The following is a 23,483-nucleotide window of genomic DNA, read 5'->3' as shown; positions in this document are numbered from 1 at the left end:
CTTGGGCTTACCCCCGGTTATCCAGACGTGAACCTATTGCTCACTGTGCTTAGAGAGGTACAGCTTCACCTCACTATGAGGCCCGACTAGGCCAAAACACATGCCTGGGGTTGCTTTTGGTACTCTTGTTCAGAGAATTGTCTAGCATTTCATTACGGGACTGCCCAGGTGGGTGGGACTGATATGCAAATAGATATTTCTCCTCTGTGGGCACCTTCCCAAAGAACAGGTTATTTGGCCATGTTTGTTCTCAGTGGAGGAGCTCCCAGACCTCCTTTGTAACATTACACTATTTAGTTTGTACCATACTTAGCTGAAATGCTGAGTCTCTCTTTTCTCCTGCTGACTTCTGGAAGTCTTTAATTGAACTCTCCACTTTTCTTTTGCTGTTTTGACTTATTGCCAGGATCTGCCTGGCCTAGTGAACTGGATGTTACAAAAACAGAACCTACCTAAAGGACAAGTACTAATAAAAGTCAGTTTAGAATGTCCAGCTAAACCACTTTTTCCTTTCAAAATCCAATTAGGAATCCAGTTATCTTCCTCCATCTAGGCCAGGGATCATCCCAACACTCTCAATACAATCAGTTGGCCCAAACCAACTCCACAGAAAATGCATACAATAAAGATCTTAGAAAATGTGGAACGACTAAGCAGTGGCAATTGTGTAAAATGAGGCTAGTGTACATTGTGTCTGACATGAAATCTGACAAACCCCCTCTTTCTGGTAGGATTGCATGTTTCTCCCTGGACAATCTGGCCCTGCCTTCCCCACTCCGGGTGTGTGTGTAAAGTGAAGTCATAAGAAGGAGGGTAAGCGCTGCCCACTTTTTCCATGTGGGCTCGCCGCATAATGGAGATGGCAGCCTGGGAAGGCAAGTGTTCATGTTCGTGTTTCAGGAACCTGTTCAGGGCTTCTCCAAGGTAAGCTCTCTGGGGAGGATGGGTACTGCTCCCCTCTCTGTCCCCGTGGTCTAGGCTGCACATGAGTTGTTGTGCAGGCTTGCCGGTGTTGTTCAGCAGCTCTACAAAGGTCTTGTGTTTGCCGCGTAGGAAGACGGCCTCTCCCTGCCACCTCCTTTCTTCCATCGCAGCTCTTTGCAGCATCCAGTGCGAGTCTGCAGCAAAGCTGTAGCTTCATTTCTTCTCAATGAATGATCTTTTTATCTGCAGCTGATCACTACAGCTGTCTGTTGGCAATTCAGAACTACCAAGTATCGGATACTGGCGCTAAGGCTTGGGATAACAGTGGTCTGCACATATAAACAATGGCACAAGGGGGAGGGACAGGAATTGGTGTGCTCTCGTCTGCTACTGTGCACCTCAGGGGTAGGACTGGCCCTGGGTTTCCTCCTGGTAGGCCTCACCAGGCTGAAAGGGTATGCCAGCCCCACTTGACAAGGCTGGAATACTGGCCTTGTGACACTTGCCTAAAGCCTGAACTGCTTACCTCCTTCAAGAAATAGAATAGCCAGAACTCAAGAAGAGCTACAGAATCCAGTTGTACATGATGTACTTGATCTAGCATCTTTACAAGTCCTAGAGAAAGAGGGACTCCCACTCCAAATGAAGGACAAGACTGCAGAAATGTTAACCCCTTATGTTACTGTCCTTGAGCCCTTAAACCAGTTGTCTACATTACATGCCAGCCCTCTGGTCCATGGTACATTTGAAGAGTCTAATGCCCCCAATCCGAGGGTGACAAGGTTTGGTCCCAGGGCCCTCTCCTCCAAAGTCTGACAGCACTAAAAATATATTGAAGATGCAAAGAAAAGAAATCCATATCATATAGAAATATCATACCATATTATATCATATCAACCTGGTATGTGTGGCTTTTGTAAATACTCGTTACCCATCCAAACATGGTGGTTCTCTGAGGCCCAATGTACCTGGTGGGAGTCACCTCCATCAGCTTCCCAGCTTGCCTGTAGCAGACATCAGGAGCAGTGCTGAATGGTTCGCAGAGGTCTGAATTATTATACCATTTAGGGCGGCTGGCAGAGGGAGACTTGGCAAAGGGAAGAGCCTGTTTGGTGAGCTCACCTTTCACCATTTGTCTTAGAGTCAGGGTGTCTTATACCTGCCTCGTAATTGTTGCTCCATTTCCATTCTACTCCCTGTTGGAAACTCTTCTGATGTCTGTCTGTCTGTCTGTCTATATTAATTTACCCTCTTTGTTACCCTTCTTTCTCCTCCTCAGTCCCGTCCCTGCCAACCCACTCTTATCTTGTGTCATTTAGTGAATACCTTGTACCTCCACCTTTCTAAATCTCTTTGTGATGAATCTGGACAATTTGTCCCTTCTTCCCAGTCCCTTTGAGGCTAGGGAGGTGAGCCCTCTAGGCAAGATCCTCCCTAGGAGTCTGGGAAAGTGGAACCTCACTGAGAATGACTCCTCTCTAGGGGACAAGAGGCCTCATTCCGAGTATGGCAGACCGCCACATTGCAACGCTGCCTACCTGGGCCATTGCGCCTGGCAGTCCTGACCTGATGGGTGCAACGGCCCTGGTAGGCGGAGCTGTCCTGGAAGCACCGGTGCCAGTGCTTCCGTGTCCCGATTCCCATGGAGTCCTATAGGACTCCATGGGAATGGGGACTTGTAATGTCCCGGTGACACCGGGATATCAGGTGGCGCAAACGGTGTTACGAGTTAGGCGGCAACCCACTGATAGCACCAGAGGGTTACCGCCGAACTTGTAATGGGGCCCAAGGTCTCCAATTCCTATAAGGAACTCCCTAAGAAGAATGCACTGTCTGCATGGGAATAGAAAAGACTGATGTTACTTCTGTTCTACATGCAACGAAGAGGGACATTGCTTACATCTCTTTGGCTTCAGGTAATTCTGGTTTCTACTTGAACTCAAAAACCAAAGAGGAATAACATGCCCCTTTGAAAGATAGCAGTGAAAATAAAGAGACAAGCAACCTTGAGAGGAGAGAAAATCCTATGCAGAGGCGAGCCTCTGATGTGCAGACATCCTGGAGGGGCAGAGCTGCGATACCCCGTGGACCCAGCGATAGCGTGGAGAGAGAGAGGGAGGGAGGGAGCGAGAAAGCAGGGATGCCAGAAGACTGGCAATGAGTAAGACGATACAACCAAGAAAGACAGTGACGGAAGGACCGTATTACCTGATGGCGTAACCACGCTGCAGCTGTGGTGGGTGAGGGACCCACAAACCCTCGCCAAGAACAGGATCGAGCAGAGGAACGAATCTTCTGCTTGGAAGGCGAGAACCGTGGAGATAACAAAGAGCAAACGCTCACAAGCCGGCAGCGCCAAGGAGAGGGGCAATCAGCAATATCCCTGCTGTAGCGCCAACCCGCTGGAGCACACCCAAAGGCAGAGAAGGTACCAGTGTTGCCCAAGGTGGAGGGAGGCAAGCGGAATCAAGGAAAGAAAAGGAAACTGACCTAGAGGGTTACGGAAGCCCTAGAAACCTAAGTATTGAATGGTGGCAGGAGGCACTGAAACCAGTACAAAGGGTACAGACACCAGAAAGCCAGAGGGTCCCAGAGAGCCCTAGAGAAGTAGAATGGAGGCAACTGCCAAGCAACTGCTAACGAGCTACCAAGGCCGAGGAGAGGGGCAAATGGCCACATTCCTGCTGGAACACCAACCCGCTGGAGTACATCTTAAGGCACAGGAGGTACCATGGTTGCCCAGGGCAGAGGGAGGCGAGTGGAATTAAGGAAAGAGATAGAAACTGACAAAGAGGGTTACCGGAGCCCTAGAAATCCGAGCACTGAATATTGACATAAAAGACAAACTAGTACCAAGGTTAAATAAACTAGAAAGCCAGAGGGGCCTAGAGAGCCCTAGAGAAATAAGAGACATTTTTGAAAACATACATAGGGGGGGAACCTAGGGGGTTCAATCAATTTGCTTAGAATAGAAAACAAAGGAGGAGAAAGTGACGAAAGTGGTGGACAGGAAATAAAGGAGATATACCTCCACCCAAAGATCTTTACACATTGGATTCAGATAGAGATTTGCAAGGTGGGGAAAACAGGATCAATGGAATAATTCCTGCAAGTAAAGAACTTGGACCATTTAATTTACAAGATGTATACATTCTTATAAAGAGCTTAAAAGGAAAGCTGAAACAATTTCATTTGTGAACTGATTTTTGCACCACAAACTATCTCTGCAAAAGAGACCCATCAAACATTGGCCGGACAAGCCTGTGTTGAGAGGCCAGTGACCTGGCGTATTTTGAGTTGACTTTCTACAGTGGTAAGGCCAGATAGTGAACAGGTTTTTGGACTGAGAACTACTTTTGATTTGGACGACTAACGAGCACCCTTAGTTTAGTTTAATAGGTAGGGAAATCCCTCTTAGCAGAAGGGACAGATAGGCGCTTTCCTTTTTTATTTTAATAAAGACCATTCAAAATGTCATCCTGTTGTCCCACTACTTCTTCTGGTTTACTACTTCTTCTATGGTTACTGTTATGAACCCTCTTCCACCTCCTTACCCGCTGGTTTTCTCAAGATACGTCCTGTGCCATCTACGTCTGCCCACTGGCACTGGTCCTGTCATGTTACTGAGATTTACACCAGGAACCGCTGTCCTTTGCATGGTCTCCATGCACTCTGGATACGGCCTGCAGCAGCACCTCTGAGTCTTGACGCGCCTGCTGACAGGTTCCCTCCTCACCCTGTCGCTATTACTTCCTAGAACTCTTTTTATGTAATCAACGCCTTTGCACTAACTCCTCGATCCCCCGCCAGAGCCAGCATAATATTGAAAACAGCATGACAATCTCTTATCATGCATATGGCACAATATTATGTATTCACAGTGATAACATATCGAAACCTTGTGATACTGTGACATATTGTGCACACTCACTTGACTTTCTCCAGCTAAAAGGCCACTTTCCCCTCACTAGCCCAACACTACATATAAATAGTATTTCCTCCATCCTTGCAATGCAATATACCTAACATAACTGCTCATTTGTAATTCCTTCGACAATTTCTTATTTCGGTTAGTGCTCTGACTTCTTGCGCTCCCCAATCCCTCTGAACTTCTCCCATGACTTTCAGAGAGCACCCACCCCTCACAATCCATTCCTATCTCTCCTGGCCTGACTACTACAAGTCTAACGCAGTCCACTCCCTGCCATTTGCTTCACCCTCTCTCAGACACAGCCCCAACCACCCTGATAATGGCCCTACTGTCAGGAACCCATGTAACGTCTGCTTTGGCTCTGTCAACTGTTATTCCATCATTAAGCATGTGGCCCAAATCTGCTGTTTGCAAATCTGACATTGACATCATACCCATGTAGAAACACGACTTGCTGACAAATGTATTATTCATTCATTTGTTTGTAATTATGGTCCCCAAGTGGTTTTGGTTGAACGCCCTTGAGGGGTAGTGGGGCCGGAGTCCAAAATGGGAGCAAGGCAGGTGCTATTATGCATGTATGCATTTCAGCCATTGAAGTTATGTGAGGGCGGCCAGGACCGTGCTAGTCACCCATACAATGAACTCTGGAGAGATGGATTGTGTTTGAGATAGAGAGTTATGTGGGAAACTACAGTTCGGATTCTTTGTCGTTAAAGGTAGCTTCATTCTTTATTTTTTTTAACACTTTATTTTTCATCTGACAGTTACATGTCAACAAAATCATTATACATTTCAGTTGAATGCATAGTATCACAATATTGGGGAGCTTATACACCTTGTGGTGATTGAGTCCATATCACTTGAGACTGAGCGATGCAGGTACTTCCCCATCCCCATCCTGGCTTTTGGTTAGGTATTGACGCAGTGGTGCCCAGATGTCTTTTGGCCTGCATGTAGTCGGGACACCCTTGGTATAACTTTCTTCACATTCGTATACTAGTAGCAGATCCCTGAGCTATGCCCGAGTTGTGGGGTCCAACTTCGCTTTCCAGCATTTATGTATGTTCCATTTAGCAACTGCCCCCGCTACAGAGAATAGTCTACAGATTTTAACTGATACTTTTCCAATGTCACCCAGCAGGTATTTCTGCGGCATGGCTGGGATGCGTGTATCAAGTATGATACTAAGTGTGTCGGCCACTTCCTCTCAGAATCGCCTGATCGGTGGACATTCCCAGTTCATATGGATCGAAATATGCTTCCGGGGCTTTGCATTTTGGGCAGATTGCCTGGCTGGTCCGATCAAATTTGGTTAACTTGCTGGGTGTTATGTGTAAGTGATTTAACATCTTGAACTGTATTAGTCTGATGTTGGCACACAGGGAAATAGATTTGGTGAAATAGCAGTATTTCGCCCATTGTGACTCTTCGATGGTTATGTTGAGATCTTTTTCCCATTTGGTCTTCATTTTGTTTTGGGAGGGAGAGTGTGACTGAACCGCATTGTATAATGTGGAGATACCACCTCTGAACTCGTTCTGTGTCATGACGCTCGTCAGAAAGGGGTGTGGAGTTGGGGCTGTTGGAAATGATGACCATTTGCCCTTGCATGCTGCTTTCAGGCGGTGGTACTGCAAAGTTATGGTGAGACTGGCTCCGACCTTTTCCTGAACCTCCCCCAGATGAACAAACCTCCCTTCGGGGAACAGGTCACCCACGTGCATTTCCATACCCGGGGACCAACTTTTCTGAAGCGTTGTGTCCAGCGTGGGTATGGTTCTGTGCAGCCTACCCTGTGAAAGAATGCCCTCCAAGCTAACGTCATTCAGGAAACATGGTCTACCTCGTCCTTGTTATATGTAGACATAGCGTATATCATGGTCTGTAAATTCATGGGGGCAGCTACACATTTTTCCACTTGAATATGGGCATACTGCTCTGTGCTGGGGGACCAGTATTTAGAAAAGTGTGCTTGTGCAGTGTAGTAGTACAATAGAATGTCTGGTGCAGTCAGCCCCCCTGTGTCGTAACGGCATAATTTGGGCCAGTTGAGTCTCACCGTGTCTCCCCCCCATACAAAGTTAGAATCGAGCCTTTGAAGTTTATCAAAGAAGGGGCACCCAGGCAATATTGGTAGATTAGTGACTAGATATAGTAGTTTGGGCACCACCACCATTTTAAACAGGGTTATCTGGCCATATAGCGAAATCGGGAGCTTATTCCACACGCTCAACTTAGCCTCAAGAAGCGTCAGGTAGGGTTCATAATTTGTAGCATATGGGGTTTACCTGTCCGTGGCCATTATAATGCCTAGTGTATGGGAGGAAAGGCCGTTAGGGCCCCATCCCCTCCATTTCTCACCATCATGCAGTCTACGACTCGCCCGGCAGCCATCTATGCACCTGGGCCGGGATGCGGGATGGCTGCGGGTCGACACATGGGGCTGCACGGCTCATCCTGTAGTCTGATACAGACTCCATTTTGTGACACACATAGACTCCATTTTGAAAATAACAAAGTTAAGCCTCACTAGTACAAGCAGTCTCCAGAGCTGCAGCTCTTCCCTCCTGACCACGCACAGCGAGCCCAGCGCATCCCTCCTCTCCTTGGCGGCTCTGCTGCAGGCCTGTTCTCATGGGAGACTAGGCACAAACAAGCTACATTACAAACACTGTATCTTTCACCTTCCGCAGTCCACCATTGACCTGCAGATGACCGGGCTGAAGCTAAGGTCTGAGAAAACAAGTTGCTTCCATAAAAGCTGTCCTGTCCTCTCGCAGACCCCCACATTTATGATATATGCTGTCCATAATCCCCAACCCTGTTCCCCGTTTGAAGTGCCAGACCTAAGCCCGTGTGCCACCCTGTTTCACCCATGCAGCTAAGCCATCTGAAAGGACGATAAATTTGCTTCAAGTCCATGAGATTGAGTGTACATATTGAAATAAAATGGCTCTCTCCCATCCCAGATCACACACAAAATTATTAAATGTATGTTTGAGCCTTTCATTACTAATCCAGGATTCCTGTTGCTGCATAATATATAAAGCAATGTATGATATCCATATATATTCTATGATTTCCTAAAGATGTACACGTTTACAAATAGACAATTAAGTGTTGAAATATGTATGGTTTCTAAATGTAATGAGTGCTGACTGTATAATAGAGTGTCCACTGTAGCATTTGTTTACCCTCTGAGCATTGAGTTATGCAGTCATATTATAAGCAGAACTTTGTAGACTCTTCCTGGCCAATGCACACACTAACCTGTTTCTACCTCATTTTGAATGCAAGCCTTTTTGTGTGTGTCCCTCACAACGTAGAGAATATACGGCCCAACATGGCACAGGGCCGTTCCTCCTCTCACCCCTCTCAGGTACTACTGCGCGCACAGCATCCCCCACCTATCCCCCCCTCTGGCTGGGCCCGGATGAGAAACCCCAGCCCTATGAATGATGCAATATTAACAAAACTGTTGTTGTATTATTGACAGAAGTTATCTTATAACATTATATTCATAGCAAATGTAAAAGTGTAATATATACTATGTTCATAAACTCGCATGTTTGATGTATGTGCAACTAACTGGTTTAATTCTACCTCGCATATCAAATGATGTGCATGCAACCTTATAACGTAGGCAAGATAGAAGCAACAAGTCACTCTCTCCCTACCCGTGCAGCTCCACAGGCTCAGCCCACACCGTCCACCTCACCTCAGGATGGACGGATAACTAAAGGCCATTATTTCATTGATAATGTGATGATGTAGCTATAACCTCTCACCCCCAGCTAAGCCTGCACTCATTATCAGACCTTCCCTAAGCTCCCCGACCCACAGTAAATCCATAAAACATGTTTCATACCCCAGGGCCTTGGTCATCCCGCTGCCTTTTTGATATACTAGCTATGCGCCCTCTGACCAGATAGTCTCCAAGCTCACCCCAACTCCGACTGACCATGGTGGCAGTATATCTACTCTTGTACTAACATACCATAAATGTGCCCCCCTTAGATCTAACAAAGCAGGATGATGGAGTCATGTGCCCCTTGATAGAGTACCTGAACTTCTGAAGCAGCCCCTTATTGCATAGTGTTCTTAAGATGTTGAAATACGAGCACCCAGAGTTATGTGATATTTCTCTTGTGATGTTAGCTTAACAACCTTTTTGGATTTACAGGGCATTATGAATTATAACGGACGTTGAATGAGTATGTGTGGCCACAAGGGCAAATGCTAGCATAGTCCAAGATGTATCAATCAACTATCTTCAGACCAGAGCTTCACCCCGATGAATTCAGCTGACCTGCAAGCATCACGATGACACCCCAAGAAGCTTCGCCAATCACAGAGCTACACCCCTATGGATGTATATGTTCCCCAGACCCACTGCCCAATCTCATCGATTCATCTATCTCTTACCTCCTACATCATAGGTGACATAGGTTTGTAACAAAATGTGAATGTTTGCTGATGTTTGGCTGAGCGCTCTCAGAGTTTGCAGAGTTCTCTGCTTGCCCTATATTGGTTTAGATAAACTTTTACCTCTTAACTTCACCCGCACTTGGTCTCAGTCTCATTCCCATCTGGGGTGTGTCCATTATTGACTCTCACTGGGGAGTTTTAAATGCTTTGTTGGGGAACGCTCAGGGTCCAGTGGAATTGCGAAGTGGCGGCCGATTGCACTGCTTCCTGTGTCAGGGGGATGATTTCGGATTTGGAACGATTCATTTTATAGCCAGAGAACCTCGCAAATTTCTGGATCTCCTGCATTACTGGGAGGAGGTTGCGTTCAGGGTCCCTAATATAGAGCATGGTATCATCGGCGTATAATGATATGAACTGAGGGGGACCCCTAATTCGAATACCCCACTATGAATGCTTGTGTCGCAGGCATGCTGCCATGCCTTCAATGGTGAGGGCAAAAATGAGGGGGGACAAAGGGCAACCCTGACACGTACCTTTGTGCAAGGAAAACTCTGGTGATATAGTTATATTTGTTTTGACTCTGGCCTTCGAGTCTTAGTACAATACCTGAATAAATCTCAGGAATCCGGGGCCGAAACCCATCTTCTGTAGAATGGCGTACATGTAGCACCGGGAGACAAAGTCAAACGCCTTTTCGGCGTCCAGGGCGACTGACACCCTTTTGGCCTTTGGGTCTAGTTGTGATGTTATGGCGAAAAATCTCCTCAGGTTTAGGGCTGTGGAGCGCGTGGTGACGAATCCCGACTGTTCTGGGTGTATTAATTTGTTCATATATGTTAGGAGACGGTTGGCAATCGATTTGGCAAAAATGTTGGTATCTGAATTTATTAGGGAGAGGGGACATAGGATGCAGGGTCGTGTGGTGGTTTATGAGGTTTGACAGGACTGAGATCATGGCCTCCCTCAGGGAGCCCGGGAGTTTGCCGGAGTCCAGGGCCTCTTCCCACATTTCCAACAGTTTAGGGGCTAGTTCAGCGCTGAATCGTTTGTACAGGTCAGCGAGGAGCCTGTCAGGTCCGGGTGCTTTGCCGGACGTTAAGTTTTTAATCGCCTGTAGGACCTCATCATGTGTGAGGGGGATATCCAGTATATCCCTCTCCTCTCTTTCTAGCTGGGGCAGTGGAAACGAGGCCAGATACCGTTCGAGTTCCTCAACTGTAGGTTGGTCTGTGTTTGCATACAGAGTGGAGTTGAACTCTGAGAACACTTTGTTCACCTTTTGGGCTTCCATATGAGTTACCCCATCTGACCCGTTCAGTCCAGTAATAGATCTTATCCCTTGTTCGGCCTTAATAAAGTTAGCAGAAATTTCCCTCCCTGTATCTGCGAACACAAATTGGTTGTGTGGTGTACATTACTTGATATTCCGCTAGGGATTTAAACTTTGTGAGCTGGGCTTACAAAGGCCTTAGCGTTTCAACGGTTACCAGACATTTGGTCGAAAAAAATTGGTCGACCAGACAAATGGTCGAACCAATTTGGTCGAAAACCAAATGGTCGAATTTTTTTTATTTTTATTTTCACCCCTTTTTTTTATTTTTTTGGGGGGGTCCCCCCAACCCCCTTTTTTTCTCTAAAAACCCCTTTTTTTAAAAAACGAAAACCCGAAAAATAAATATATAAATAAAAAAAAAAATTCGACCATTTGGTTTTTGACCAAATTGCGTCGACCAAATGTCATTCGACCAGTTTTCAGTCGACCAAATGACTGGACACCGTTTCAACCCCAGGGGCCTGTGAGTATGCGGTTTCAAGGGATTTCAGTGTGTCCTCTGTTTGGTTTAGTTCCCTCCTTATTTCGCAAAGTGACCCCAGCGAGAGGGACATCAAGTGACCTCTCAACCAGACCTTAAACATTTCCCAAACAGAGGCCATGGACCCCCACCGTGCCCATATTTTGCTAAAAAAAGTCAACTATTTCTACCCTTAGAGGCTCGATAACAGAATCATCTTTCAGCATTACTGGGGGCATACGCCAGCATCGTGAGGTTTGTTCGGCGACCAACGTTGTTATATGTAATAGGAGGGGTGAGTGATCTGACATTGTGCGTGGGAGTATGACGCATTCGTGTGTCAGCTGAATAATTTTGTGGGAACAGAGCCAGTAATCTATATGTGAGCTGGATTTATGCACGTGTGAATGGAATGTGTATTCCTCCTGAGAAGGGTGGGACTCTCTCCATACGTCAACGAGGGGTAGGGTTGACATGATTTGCAATATGGACAATGCGGCTTTGGTATGGATCCTTTGACCCCTGGATGTTCTGTCCTTCCATAAATATAGGATTGTGTTCAAGTGCCCCCCCCCAGATTAACCTGGCCTCCCCCAGTGGCATGAACATCGAGACAATCTTTAGGTAGAACTCTGTAGTGTCTAGGTTCGGGCCATATGTATTGACCAGGACCAGTTCTTGGTTGTCCATTATCCCCCAAACAATTACATATCTGCCCTCTCCATCCACTTTGGATTTTGTGAGATGGAATCCAGAGCGACGGTGGATAAGGGTCAGGACCCCCCTGGATTGTGACGAGTAGTCTGTACCGATCCGCATCGGACCCCAATCACAAGCAAATGATTCCGTCACTTTCCTGATGGCGTGCGTCTCTTGTAACAGATGATAGCAAACTTGTCTTTTTTATTCTAGCTTTTATGGGATTCGCCAGCCCTCTGATATTCCTTGTTCAGAGTCTAATAGTCTGATACTGCGCTGGTGTAGCCATTTCATGTCTTTATGTCGTTCGAAAGTTGAATTATTGTCCTTATTGCATATTTTAAAAGGTACATGTAACCGCCATATTTTTCCATTAAACAAACTCCCCCTTGTGTCCCTTGTAACTCTAGCTAGGCAACAAACCCCCCCCTCCCACTCATCCCACCCTCACTATCCCTCCAACTGGACATTATATATCAACCTTTTACGCTAAAACTGCAACTGTGGGTGGTGCTGTGTGACCAGCTCTTTCTGTTATGCTTCAGGCCGCCTGTGGTAGCCGCCCCCTGTTTCCTTGCTGTTCAGAGAAGTTGAAATTGTGCTCTTTTGTCATGCCGTCGAGGTTTGTTTAAGTGTCCTTTTGTGGTCTAAGGTTGCTTGGCTTTGGATTCGGAGGTGCCGGGATGTTGCGGTTTATGTATGATATAGCTTCCTCGGGTGATTCGAAAAAGTGGGCTCTTCCTGCATGCTGTAAACAGAGTTTTGCCAGGTACATCATGGCGTATGGGATGGACCTTATTCTCAACGCCTTTTTTACTTGATCATAGGTGCGTCTCGCTGCCTGGACTCCGCTTGAGAAGTCAGGGTATATATCAACCCTCGTTGAGTCAAATGTTAACGTGCCTTTCTCTCTTGATAGTCATAGTTTCAGATCCCTGTCTCGATAGTTGAGCAGGCGCGCAATGACAGTGCGCGGCGTGAGGCAAGGTTTAGGGAGAAGGGCGAGAGATCTGTGGGCTCGCTCGATTAGGAATTGCTGGGAGAAATGGGCTTCTGGTAGCATTTCACAGAGTGCCTTTTCCAGAAACAGTTCCATCATGGTATTAAGAGGTTTCTCCGCCAGGTCCACCATTCAAATGTTGTTCCGTCACAATCTGGATTCAAAATTGTCACATTTAGACTGTACAGTTTTTAGGGCTCTTTTTATGTCCTCAATATCTTTGTCATGCGTTGTATTAGTATCTTCTAGCATGGACACTCTGGCCTCCGCTTCGGTAACTATAGTGTTCACTTTCTGTAGGTCGGATATGATGGAGGAGATGTTATTGACAATTTCGTCTAATCTTCTATTGACTGCCGCAAACCCAGCCTGTAGTGCCATCATGCATGGGTCCACCGGATCTTCTGCTTGTGGTTGGCTGGGTGTTGGGTTAGATTGTGGGGACCTCGACTCTTCCTCAGCCATGTTAGTGCTTGTGAAGGCGTCCATAAGGCCCTTCATATTGCTTTTTCGCCCCTTTTCTCATATCTGCACCTGAAGGGTGCGTTGATGCATATGGCAGGATGGTGCTTGTACTAGATGTTTATTGTTGAGCTTGGGAGGCACTCTGGGGCGGCTCAGGATGCAGCTGTATGGGTTGTATGCACGTAATTGTGTTAGTTATGAAAGTTTGTAAAGGTGTGGCGCACCCTACTGTATACTGTGCCCAACTGAACTGGGGCTTTAAAATCCAAAGTGCGTGCCTTGCAGCGACTGGGTTACACTGGGCATTTGAGTTTATATGGCAGCAGTTTCTCTCCGGGGTTAGATCACGCATTGCCCGGTAGGTGAATGAGTATTGTTATCTGTCCCGTAAAGGGGAGCTTGTATTTGGCCAGCTCCGTCCCAGGGGGCTCTAAGCAGTCTCAGGAGTGTTGCATCTCGTGCCACCTTCGCTGTGGAGTGGTCTAGTTGCTGTCTGCTTGCTTGCTGTGTGGGTTTGGTTTAGTTATCTGAGCACCAATGACCCAGGGCGCCTCGTTCGTAGTTTTAGCAGGATCTTCACCTGCAGTCTCAGATAATTAGTGGGGGATGAAATAGCAGCACTGCAGCGGCCCTTCTAGCAAAGCACCTCGACCCAGCCTGGCGGACGACATGATTATTTGTACGTTAGCTGCTAGTTTATGGGGAGGCGGGGCTGACTCTCTAGGACATATAATAATGGCAGATCGTCCTCTTCCCGATCTGCCCCTTATCTTAGGGGCCCAACAGAACTGCTCAATCAATCCGCGGAGTATTTGCTATCGCAGGTGTATTCTCTGATCCCCCGCAACTGCATTCGTTGCCCAGTGACACGCGCAGAGCTTGTACCTGTATTTGCAGCGTGACAGCTGCACCGCTTCTTCTCTGTCCTTGTCAGTGCATCATCTGCCGGTGCCGGTGTGGGGGGTCACTTGACCCTGCTCTGCGCTCCTCCAGTGCCTGCCGCGCGGTGGTCTAAGGTTAATAACACAGTAGTGTTACTGTGGTCGCAGATCTGCTCAGTCGGGCTGTGTGGCTCTACGTTTTCAGCCACGTTGGCTGAGCAGGAGCACGGAGAGGCGGGAAGTGTTTCTGACTGATGTTTATACCGATCCACACTCCAATTTCGCCCGAGAGGATCAGCAACCGTGCCACAAATGTTTCAATTCTGGTTACTGCTCTCATCGACCAAAGTAAATGCTCGGATCCGCAGGTTATGAACTTTAGGATATTTATTACAGTGCAGCTCTACACCTAAGCGGCCATCTTAGTCAGCGCACAACAGCGCCGCAGTAGCTTCATTCTTATGGGAGAGGTGTTGTGCAATAGTGTGTGTGTGTGTTACGTGTGAGTGCATGGTGTGTGGAATGAGCCTCTCGCCCGCTAAATTACAATGGTGCAATGTGCGAGAGGAGAAAATGGGTTAGTTGTACAAACAACAATGTATACCTCCTGGATTCCGTCTATGCACAAGGAGTAGTGCTATTTGTTTTCAACCAATGATCTAAGTGCTAAATGAATACCTAATACTCACCCTCTGAGAGGATCCAAGTGTGATAAATGTCCATCCCTAGTTCATTCTAGTGCAAACAAATCTCTTTCATGTTTATATGCGGCAGCATGGCCCACCCACAGGTGCTTTAGAGATTACAAACAGTGCTGACTACAAGGGGGGTCCGATGTGCCTGATTGGCCTCCTCCTGGATGATCAGAGTGACTTTCCTAAGGTGCATTTTAAGTGCGATGCATTGCCCACCCTTCACGCCCATCCGAGAGCAATACCCGGCCCACTGTCAGGAATCTTATCAAGAGCAGGTTACTGGAATATCTTCTTGAGTCCCCCGTATGGGATTGGCGGCGCCCAAGGTGGGGTTAGAAGTGGCAGAGCATAGAGGATGAAGGAGAGATGAGGCTGGTAGCTGAGATAGGAACAAGAGGGTAGGCTGGGGGGGATCAGGAAGTAGGAGAGAACCACCAGGTTCGGAGGGGCTTAATAAAGGCTAGGTGATCCTCAATGAGGTGGAGTGTGAGGCGGAAGACGTTCCAGAAGGTGGGGGTGAGGATGGAGAAACAGGCACCTCAGAGTGTGTAGAACTTGAATGGGGAGGACTAGGAGGAGATGTGCAGAGCCTGATCTGAGGATTTGGGAGGGGTGGTAGCTTGAGAGCTTGTTTTGTAAGAGTTTGGGGTATTTCTTGTGGATGGTGCAGTCTGTGATGCACATGGCTTTGAAAGAAACCTGTTGCCTGATGGGCAGCCAGTGAAGTGTCCTGAGTGCAGGGGAGATGTGTTCGCTGTGGTAGAGTGTGTAGAGGAGCCTTGCTGCAGATTTTTAATCCATTGGAGATATCTGAGTTGGGAGGTAGGTACACCTAGGTAGAGGGAGTTGGAGTAGTGTAGGCTCAAGAGGATGATGGCCATGATTGTGGAAACTCTACAGGGGTAGGAGAGATAAGGAAAGATCAGCTTGAGGATGTGGAGGTGGAAGGTGCACAATCTGAAGACTGCATTGATGTGACGGTAGAGGGTCAGGTTGGAGCTAAAGGTGCACCCTAGGTTTTTGACTGCAGGCGATGCAGTATGCGTGGGTCCTAATGAAGGCAGCCATGGGATAGGTTGGGGAAGGAGAGATGTGTTTTGGCGCAGATGAAGATTTCAGTTTTCCCGGGGTTGAGGAGCAGGTGGTTGTTCATCATCCATAGGTCAATGCCTGAGAGGCAGGATGCCAGGTCTGGGTGGGGTGAGGAGGGGAAGTTGGGAATCTTGAGAATGATCTGAGTGTCATCAGCATAGTTGTAATAGGTGAGGCTGTTGGAGCGGATGAGCGTGGGGAGGGGCGAGAGGTAGAGGTTGAAGAGGAAGGGGGAGAGGGAGGCTCCCTAAGGGACCCTGTGATGAAATGGGCGGTGGCAGAGGAAAAAGAATGGATAAAGACGATTTGGGAGTGGTCGGATAGGAAAAGGGAGATCCGTCTGAAGGTGGAGTCCCTGATGCCTAGGTCAAAGAGTCTGTTTGTGGGGATGGAATGATTGATCTTGTTCATCTCCACCTTGCTGCTCCATCACTTCAGCATCCTGGTCAAAAATCGCATGGCTTAAAAGGGATAGGGTGGAGTTGAATGACACTTGTATTTTCCTCCAACCTCACCATAACTTCAGTCCAAAGCACTCCCACCTGTTCTTTCGAGAAGCATGATGATACACTCCTTATCAATGCCAACACATCTTCCACCATCCTTGTGGCTGATTGGCCCTTTTGCACAAGCCCTCTTTTCCTCACCCAATTCTGTCCACCCTCCAAACAAAGGATAAGCACATCCTAATCCTTGCTAACCTGACCATCTGGCTGGATCGCCCCGATACCAGACTCTTTGAAGCCTTCTCCTTACCCATGCACAATCTAATCTTTTTTTAATAGGTAGGTGCTGAACTGATCTCAGAGCAACTCTTCATGCAAACACTAAGTCAGGAAGTCGGTTAATTAGCCTCCATCTCCTTCTCAATGACACCGTACTCAGGGTGCTGTATAAAATGTTCCCTGATATTTTCAAATGCTTGTCGAATACAAGGGATAGTCCACAGTCAGCATAATATATGTAGCAGCAACAGTCCTTAGTTGGAAACATCAAGTTGCCTTCCATTTAATGTTATGCTCAGGTGAGGTCCAACAAATACTGATAGTAGGCAAACCTGGAGACAAGCATGATCAAGAGATGCTAAAAGACTTTCCAGTGACAAAAACTGCAAGTTTCCAATCCGAGCATGAGCCAAACAGTGCTCAAGCTCTACTTAACAGGCTCGAACAATAGTTCCCCACGGTATGCACTATCACCACTGAACAAGTCAAACATTTTAAGCATTGCAATACACTCAAGAGCGATACAGACAGTCGAACACCAAATGTGTAAATTGCCATTTCATTTACAAGGCCATTTCATTTACGGACAGAGCTTATTACTGAAATGTTCGAGGCATGCATCATACAAGTTATAGAAGGCATTAAATGGCTAGCACGAATAGTTTGGGCCGCAAAACAGACAGGGAAGCCAGAATGCATGCCCATCTTTGTAGACTGAATATATACATAAAAATCGGCACACACCCATTACCAAACACTTTGGAGATGGTAAGCAAAATGAGTGGAGCCAAATTCACCATATCCCAGGTTTAACCATTAAATGCTCGTGCACTCACAACATTTGGCAAGTATTGTTATATTTTGTCTCAGTATACAGATCACCCCCCCCCCCCAATTCCTGTCGAGGAACTGCGACCTGAATGTACAACGCCTAGTAAGCTAGTTTGTCTTGTTCTCGCTTTTGTCTCCCTCCCATGCATGGTTGCGCTTTGAAACACCTGCTACAGGTGTGGCTTTGAATTTCCCCACAATGGCCAAAGCCCAGCCATAGGGCAGATGTGCATAAGATGTGGACAAGAGAACCACTTTCAAGCAATGTGCCAAGAGAAAACACTGATGCTATCCGCATACAGACCACCACCACTGTCACTAAGAGATACGACCCACCGAGAGGACCCGTTCCTCGACCATTCCAAGGAAGAGACATTGGGAGAACTCTCCCAAGCAGGAATACAGCGACATACCCCACCCACCAGGGGTTCATAAGAGCGGTGGAGAACCTGAGCATTGACCCGCCGGGGAGATACTTCGACACACATGACTATGCCCCCCACCTTGCAACCGAACCATGCAGGGGATAAAAGGTACAGGCAAGATTACATCACCCATGATCCCTACGAGAACCCACAGAGGGAGGAAGAACAACACTGGGCAGGAGAATCGTATTATGAATATGACAGATACAGCAAGGAATATGTCCGACTGATTTATGACACCTCAGATGACAGCACAGCTGAAAGTCGCAATACAAATTGGGGGCTGAACAACCAATTCATTGTAGACACAGGGGCGACAGTTAATGTCATGGAATGAATGAGCCTACAATGTCATAGCGAGTGCATACCGCCTACAACCTTCGCAGGCCCACATTTTCCAATGGTGAGCGACCATCCCACTCCAATACGAAGGCCAATTCAGCTGCGACCTGATACACAGAGGATGACGGATATCTACCACCATCCATGTCATACAGAGCCCGACAACAGGGAGATGTCTCCTCAGTTACCGGACCGCCAAGGCTCTAGCCCTGATTGACATTCAATATGAACCGTCCAAAACAATACAAGGCCTACCTACAGGCACCCAAGTCCTCAGGGCGCTGTCCCAACACGAACTGGATATAGAGGAACTTAAATCAACATTCCTGGAGTTATTCGAAGGAGTGGGGAACTTAAAAGACACAGTCATAAAACTCCACATTGACCCAGCAGTCAGACCTGTGCCGCAGCATCCCCGCAGGATAGGATTCCACCTACAAGCTCAAGCAATGCACAAGTTGCAACTCCTCCTCAATAATGACATAATTGAGAGGGTGGATGGTCCCACACCATGGGTGTCCCCCCTGGAAGTAGTGCCTAAAACTGACGTCCGCCTACGCCTCTGTGTGGACATGCGAATCCCCAGCACCACAATCCAGAGGGAGAGGCACCCGGGACCCAACCTCAAAGACATGCTGGTGAGACTCAACCAAGCCACTCGGTTCTCTAAATTAGACCTCAACCAGGAGTATCACGAGTTGGTCATTGACCTTGCTTCCAGACCAATCACCAAAGTCACTATACACAAGGGACTGTTCTGCTATAAGCGAAGCAGCTCAAGTTTGGGATATCGTCCGCAGCGGAAATATTTCAAGAAACAATCCGATGGTTGATTTCACCCATCACAAATGCGTTAAACCATAGCGACAATATCCTAGTGTTTGGGATCACCCAGGAACAACATGACGCAGCGCTAAGGTCGGTGTGCAGAATCCTTCACAAAGTCGGCCTCACCCTCAATGGACCTAAGTGCACCATTAACAAATGAAGCCTACGTTTCTTCGGCCACATCTTTTCTAATCGTGGGATCATGGCCAACCGTGACATGATAAGTACTACTGTCAATCTGGAGGCCCCGAACAACGTCACAGAGTTGCGCTCTTTCCTGGGCATGGCGGATACTGCACCCGCTATCTCCCCATTATGCCACCCTCAGAAACCCCCTCTGGAAACTTCTCAAAAAAGACTCCCCTTTCGAGTGCGACAAACACTGCTAGGACGCGTTCCGTACCATCAAGGACGTACTGGTCAACAACCGGCGGCTGGCGTACTTCAACCCGGAATGAGACACTGAATTCACTGTTGATGCTAGCCCGGTTGCCTTGGGAGCCATACTTGCCCAAATAGACCCAAACAACCGTGGCAAGACCGAGATAGTGGCCTACACCAGCAGAGCCTTGTCCACCATCGAACATGCATACTCCCAGGCCGAGAGGGAGAGCCTGGCAGCAGTCTGGCCGTGTGACAAGTTCCATCACTTCATCATCAGGTGGAGATTTGTCCTCATCGCAGACCATCAGCCGTTGCTCTCCCTCTTCGGTAACCCCAAAACCAAAATGCCCCCACGCGTATTGGGGTATTAGACTACAGGAGTACGATTATACCATCGTCCACAAACCAGGGGGTGACGCCAACCCAGCCGACTACCTATCCGGACATCCAGAAGGTACAGCGGACAAAGTAATGGAGCAGGAGGCAGAAGCCTACATATCTTACCTGTCACTTAACACCCTTCCTCCCGCCATCACGAGTGAGCTATTCGCAGACAGAAGCAGGGCAGACGCCACATTCCCGTCAGTGGTACGCCTAATGAACACCAACATGTGGAGACACCTCCTTAAGGAACACTTAGGGAACGGGGTGGTGGACAAAAGAGATCTCCAGAGGGTGGCGAAGATCCAGAACGGGCTTGCCACGAAAGACCAAGGGACACTACTGCGGGTCAACCGCCTAGTGGCCCCCAAGAGCCGAAGGAAAGCGTTCGTGATCATCACCCTAGAGGGCCACCGGGGGGTTGCTAACACGAAGAAGATACTGTGTAATCAGGTGTGGTTCCCATATATGGACACCATTGTAGAGGACACACTTCTGCACTGCATACCGTGCCAAAAGACTGCAGCGAACAGCCCCCCGTGCCCGCTCCAGACAGTACCCCTACCGGACGGACCATGGCAAAGAGTAGCAATGGATTTCTATGGCCCTTTGGAAGAAGCGGGACACCTCCTGGTGACAATGGAGGAATATTCACGCTTTCCCCTCATAGAAAATGTACAGTCCACAGTATTCCACCTTGTGGTAGGGGTGATCGACGAACTATTCAGCAAATGGGGAATTCCCAACACTGTGAAAACGGACAATGGTCTGCCCTTCCAGGGCCAAGATTTCCATAAGCTTTCCACACACCTAGACTTCTGCCATCAAAGAATCACCCCACTATGGCCACAAGCCAACGGCATGGTTGAACGGTTTATGGCCACCATCAGACTCGCCAGAAAGCAGCCGTGGACCAGATGCCGATGCCTCAAGCCATATCCCAGATGTTAAGAAGCTAGCAAAACACCACCTACAAAACAACTGGATGGACACCCCTGGAGCTGATGATAAAATATAAACTGAGGACTCAGCTCCCACAGCTGGAAGACTATACACCTGAGGAGGTCGCAGAGATCAGAGAAAGAGAGGCTGAGTAGAAAAGGAAGGCCAAGGAGTGGACAGACCAGAAAAGGAGGGCTCCTAATCAGCGATGTCGTACTCGTCAGACAGAGGCAGCAAAAGAAGACTGACTCTCTGTACGTGCCGGAGCCACTCCTGGTGACTGAAGAGAAAGGACCAATGGTCACCGCAACCGGGGAAGAAGGAGAGATTACCCGCAATGCCTGATTCTTCTCCAAGCTTTATCAAGAGGAACCCGACATGGCCCCGGAGACCATAGGAGAAGAGGAGCCGAGAACAGAAAAGACCAGAGATCTGCCAGTCAGAGAGCCGGACGGCGAGACACGTGAGTCGCCAGGCCGCTCCCAACAAATCACACAGAGACCTACACGTCTCAGTGAGCAGATATAGACTGCGAACCTCCCCGATAAGCAAAGGCGGGCCTTGCAATGGGAAAGGAACAGAAGCCCTTTAAGAGGGACGGACTGCCGCGCAAAGGGGAAGGCAGGAGGAGGGAGGAAAGGTAGGGGCAAGGAAGGGGAAGTCAGTTGTATGGAGGAAATAAAGAGGTGAAGACACGAGCCGCCGTTGTCCCGTGTCATCCTTGTCTGCATGCGTGGGAGTGGGCCTTAAAAGCTGTATAAGCGCATAATAAATAAACAATCAATCAATATGGCAACATGACTGCTTCATGTCATAGCCTTCCTACTTCTGACTTCCCCTAAAGCGCTTTGAATTCGTTTCAAGGCATTCTTTATAATCTAACCTTACTGAATATAGCTGGGAAAGCCCTTCTTTTTCACAATCAACTATTTCCCTTTATTTGAGTGCTCTTGGTTCTTGTTACACTTTTAATTGAGAGCAAAATTGTTGGAAAAATATATTGCAGGATTAGCTATAGATCTTTCGTGGAAGCATCAACTAGGAGAGCGTCCTTCATTTAAACAACGAACAAAAATAGAGATAGAAAATGAATTCCTGTTTGAAACATTGCTGTATACGTTTTCTACTTATTAATGTTAAGCAACAGTCAATATAGAGGTGGAGGAGCAATGTGGTGGTGGGTGGGGCGTATTCTGGTGTTTCGCCCTGGGCGCAGTATTGGATAGAAAGTAACTGCCTCGTTTGAAACATGTATGTAAAGGCTCACCAACTGGTTCTCTTACTTACACGTGCGCACAGGACAGAGTTCTCACAGGCGTCTGGAAAATCTCCTTGCAAACAGGGCAGGTGAAATCATCGTCCAGATTAGAAAGTGAATGACGGGAAGCAGATGTTTCGGCCATGTTCCGAAATGGCTTGGTGTGCATTCAGCGTGTGTGCTGGGACGATTCAGGAAATGGATGCTTCCTGTCCTCAACCGGATGCTGTCTTCGTGTCGCAGGTGATAGATTTCAATTCTTTTTGGAGCGTCTTTAAACTGTCTGCTCCTGACCCGTTCAGCTTTACGTCTATAAAGTACCTAGGGAAGGATGCGGTGAAAAAAACATTTATTTTTGTTGAAGGAACATTAGACTGTTTAAATAATAATAATGTATCACAGCTATGAAACACGTTTCTATATTATGTGCTGACTGTGGGTTCATATTTTCAAATGGCTAAAACAGTGGCACGTCACAGGGGAGGGCTGCCTACTTCAAGACCCCCTAAAATGCATAGTTTGGCTTCAAGTACCAGCTTAGTTTCTTGTCCATGGGAGTCAACAGCCTACCTTTTACAGGATATGTCCGTGAACTTCGTTGGATTTCTGCTCTTTGGGAAAATGCCCATTATATTGATAATCATTGGGCATTCCCATGCCAGTTCACGCCTGGCGCACGCCCTAAGGGCTGTGTAGGAGGATCTGCTCGCACTGTGCCTTCGCAATGGTTTCCATGGTGACTGGCTCTTGGTTTCTGCCTAGTTCTATGACATAATGGTGCACAATCGCCTGTCTGTGATGTACGATGTAGAAACATATACTAGTAGTTGGGTTATTTGCATTTTACGTTTCACCTCGAACACTCTGACGTTTCAAAAACCAGAACACCCTCGCCTTTTTTTAGATTGTACTAAATGCATTTGGTGAGCTCTTTCTTGCCAGTAGCTGCTTCCAACCCACGTTCAACTCTTGCCACACGTCAATGCTCCCTTGTCCCCAATGGAAGTCAGGAGAAAGCGTTTGGTTGACCACTTTGTTTTCAGCTCTCGGGTCTTCTGGTAAATGCCACACCGTTGGATTTTCAAGCTGTTAAGGTATTTCACTGCCTTGTTTGGGGTTTGTGTCTTGTTTTAACTTTATTTCAGAAATAGACTAGGATTAAACATTACCTGTAGACATCCGAAGCCTTTTCAAGCGTATATGACTGCATGTTTGCTTGTAAGAACCTAAACTGACCGTATACGATATTTTTATTTACAATTTTATTTATGGCAGTCCATCCTGCCATTCTGCTCAAATGCTGTTGTGGGAATGGTGGACGGTGCAGGGTCCAAGGATACACGTACCTTCCCTAGTTGAACCACTGTACATTTGCATGTAGTAATTTTTTTTAAATTTGACTTTTCAGAAAATAAAAAATATATCCAACAAAGTACAAATGAAAGAAAATTCA

General features: G+C 47.4%; 1 protein-coding gene across 1 annotated transcript in view; it reads right to left on the bottom strand.

The window, feature by feature from the left end:
• The window catches only part of RNF138 (ring finger protein 138), an 805,118-nt gene extending 782,362 nt beyond the window's left edge, over positions 1–22,756 (bottom strand). The window contains exons 1-2 of the mRNA XM_069620970.1: positions 22,601–22,756; positions 22,060–22,351 (exon numbers count right to left, since the gene is read on the bottom strand). Of these exons, the coding sequence (XP_069477071.1) occupies positions 22,060–22,199 (140 nt within the window). The 5' untranslated portion in view covers positions 22,200–22,351; positions 22,601–22,756. The remainder of the gene's footprint in view (positions 1–22,059; positions 22,352–22,600) is intronic.
• Between the last annotated feature and the right edge of the window lie 727 nt (positions 22,757–23,483).

This window comes from Ambystoma mexicanum, chromosome 5q, assembly GCF_040938575.1.
Source record: "Ambystoma mexicanum isolate Mex_15411 chromosome 5q, UKY_AmexF1_1, whole genome shotgun sequence".
NCBI classification, from domain to species: Eukaryota; Metazoa; Chordata; class Amphibia; order Caudata; family Ambystomatidae; genus Ambystoma; species Ambystoma mexicanum.
This window is presented reverse-complemented; position numbering and strand designations above follow the sequence as displayed.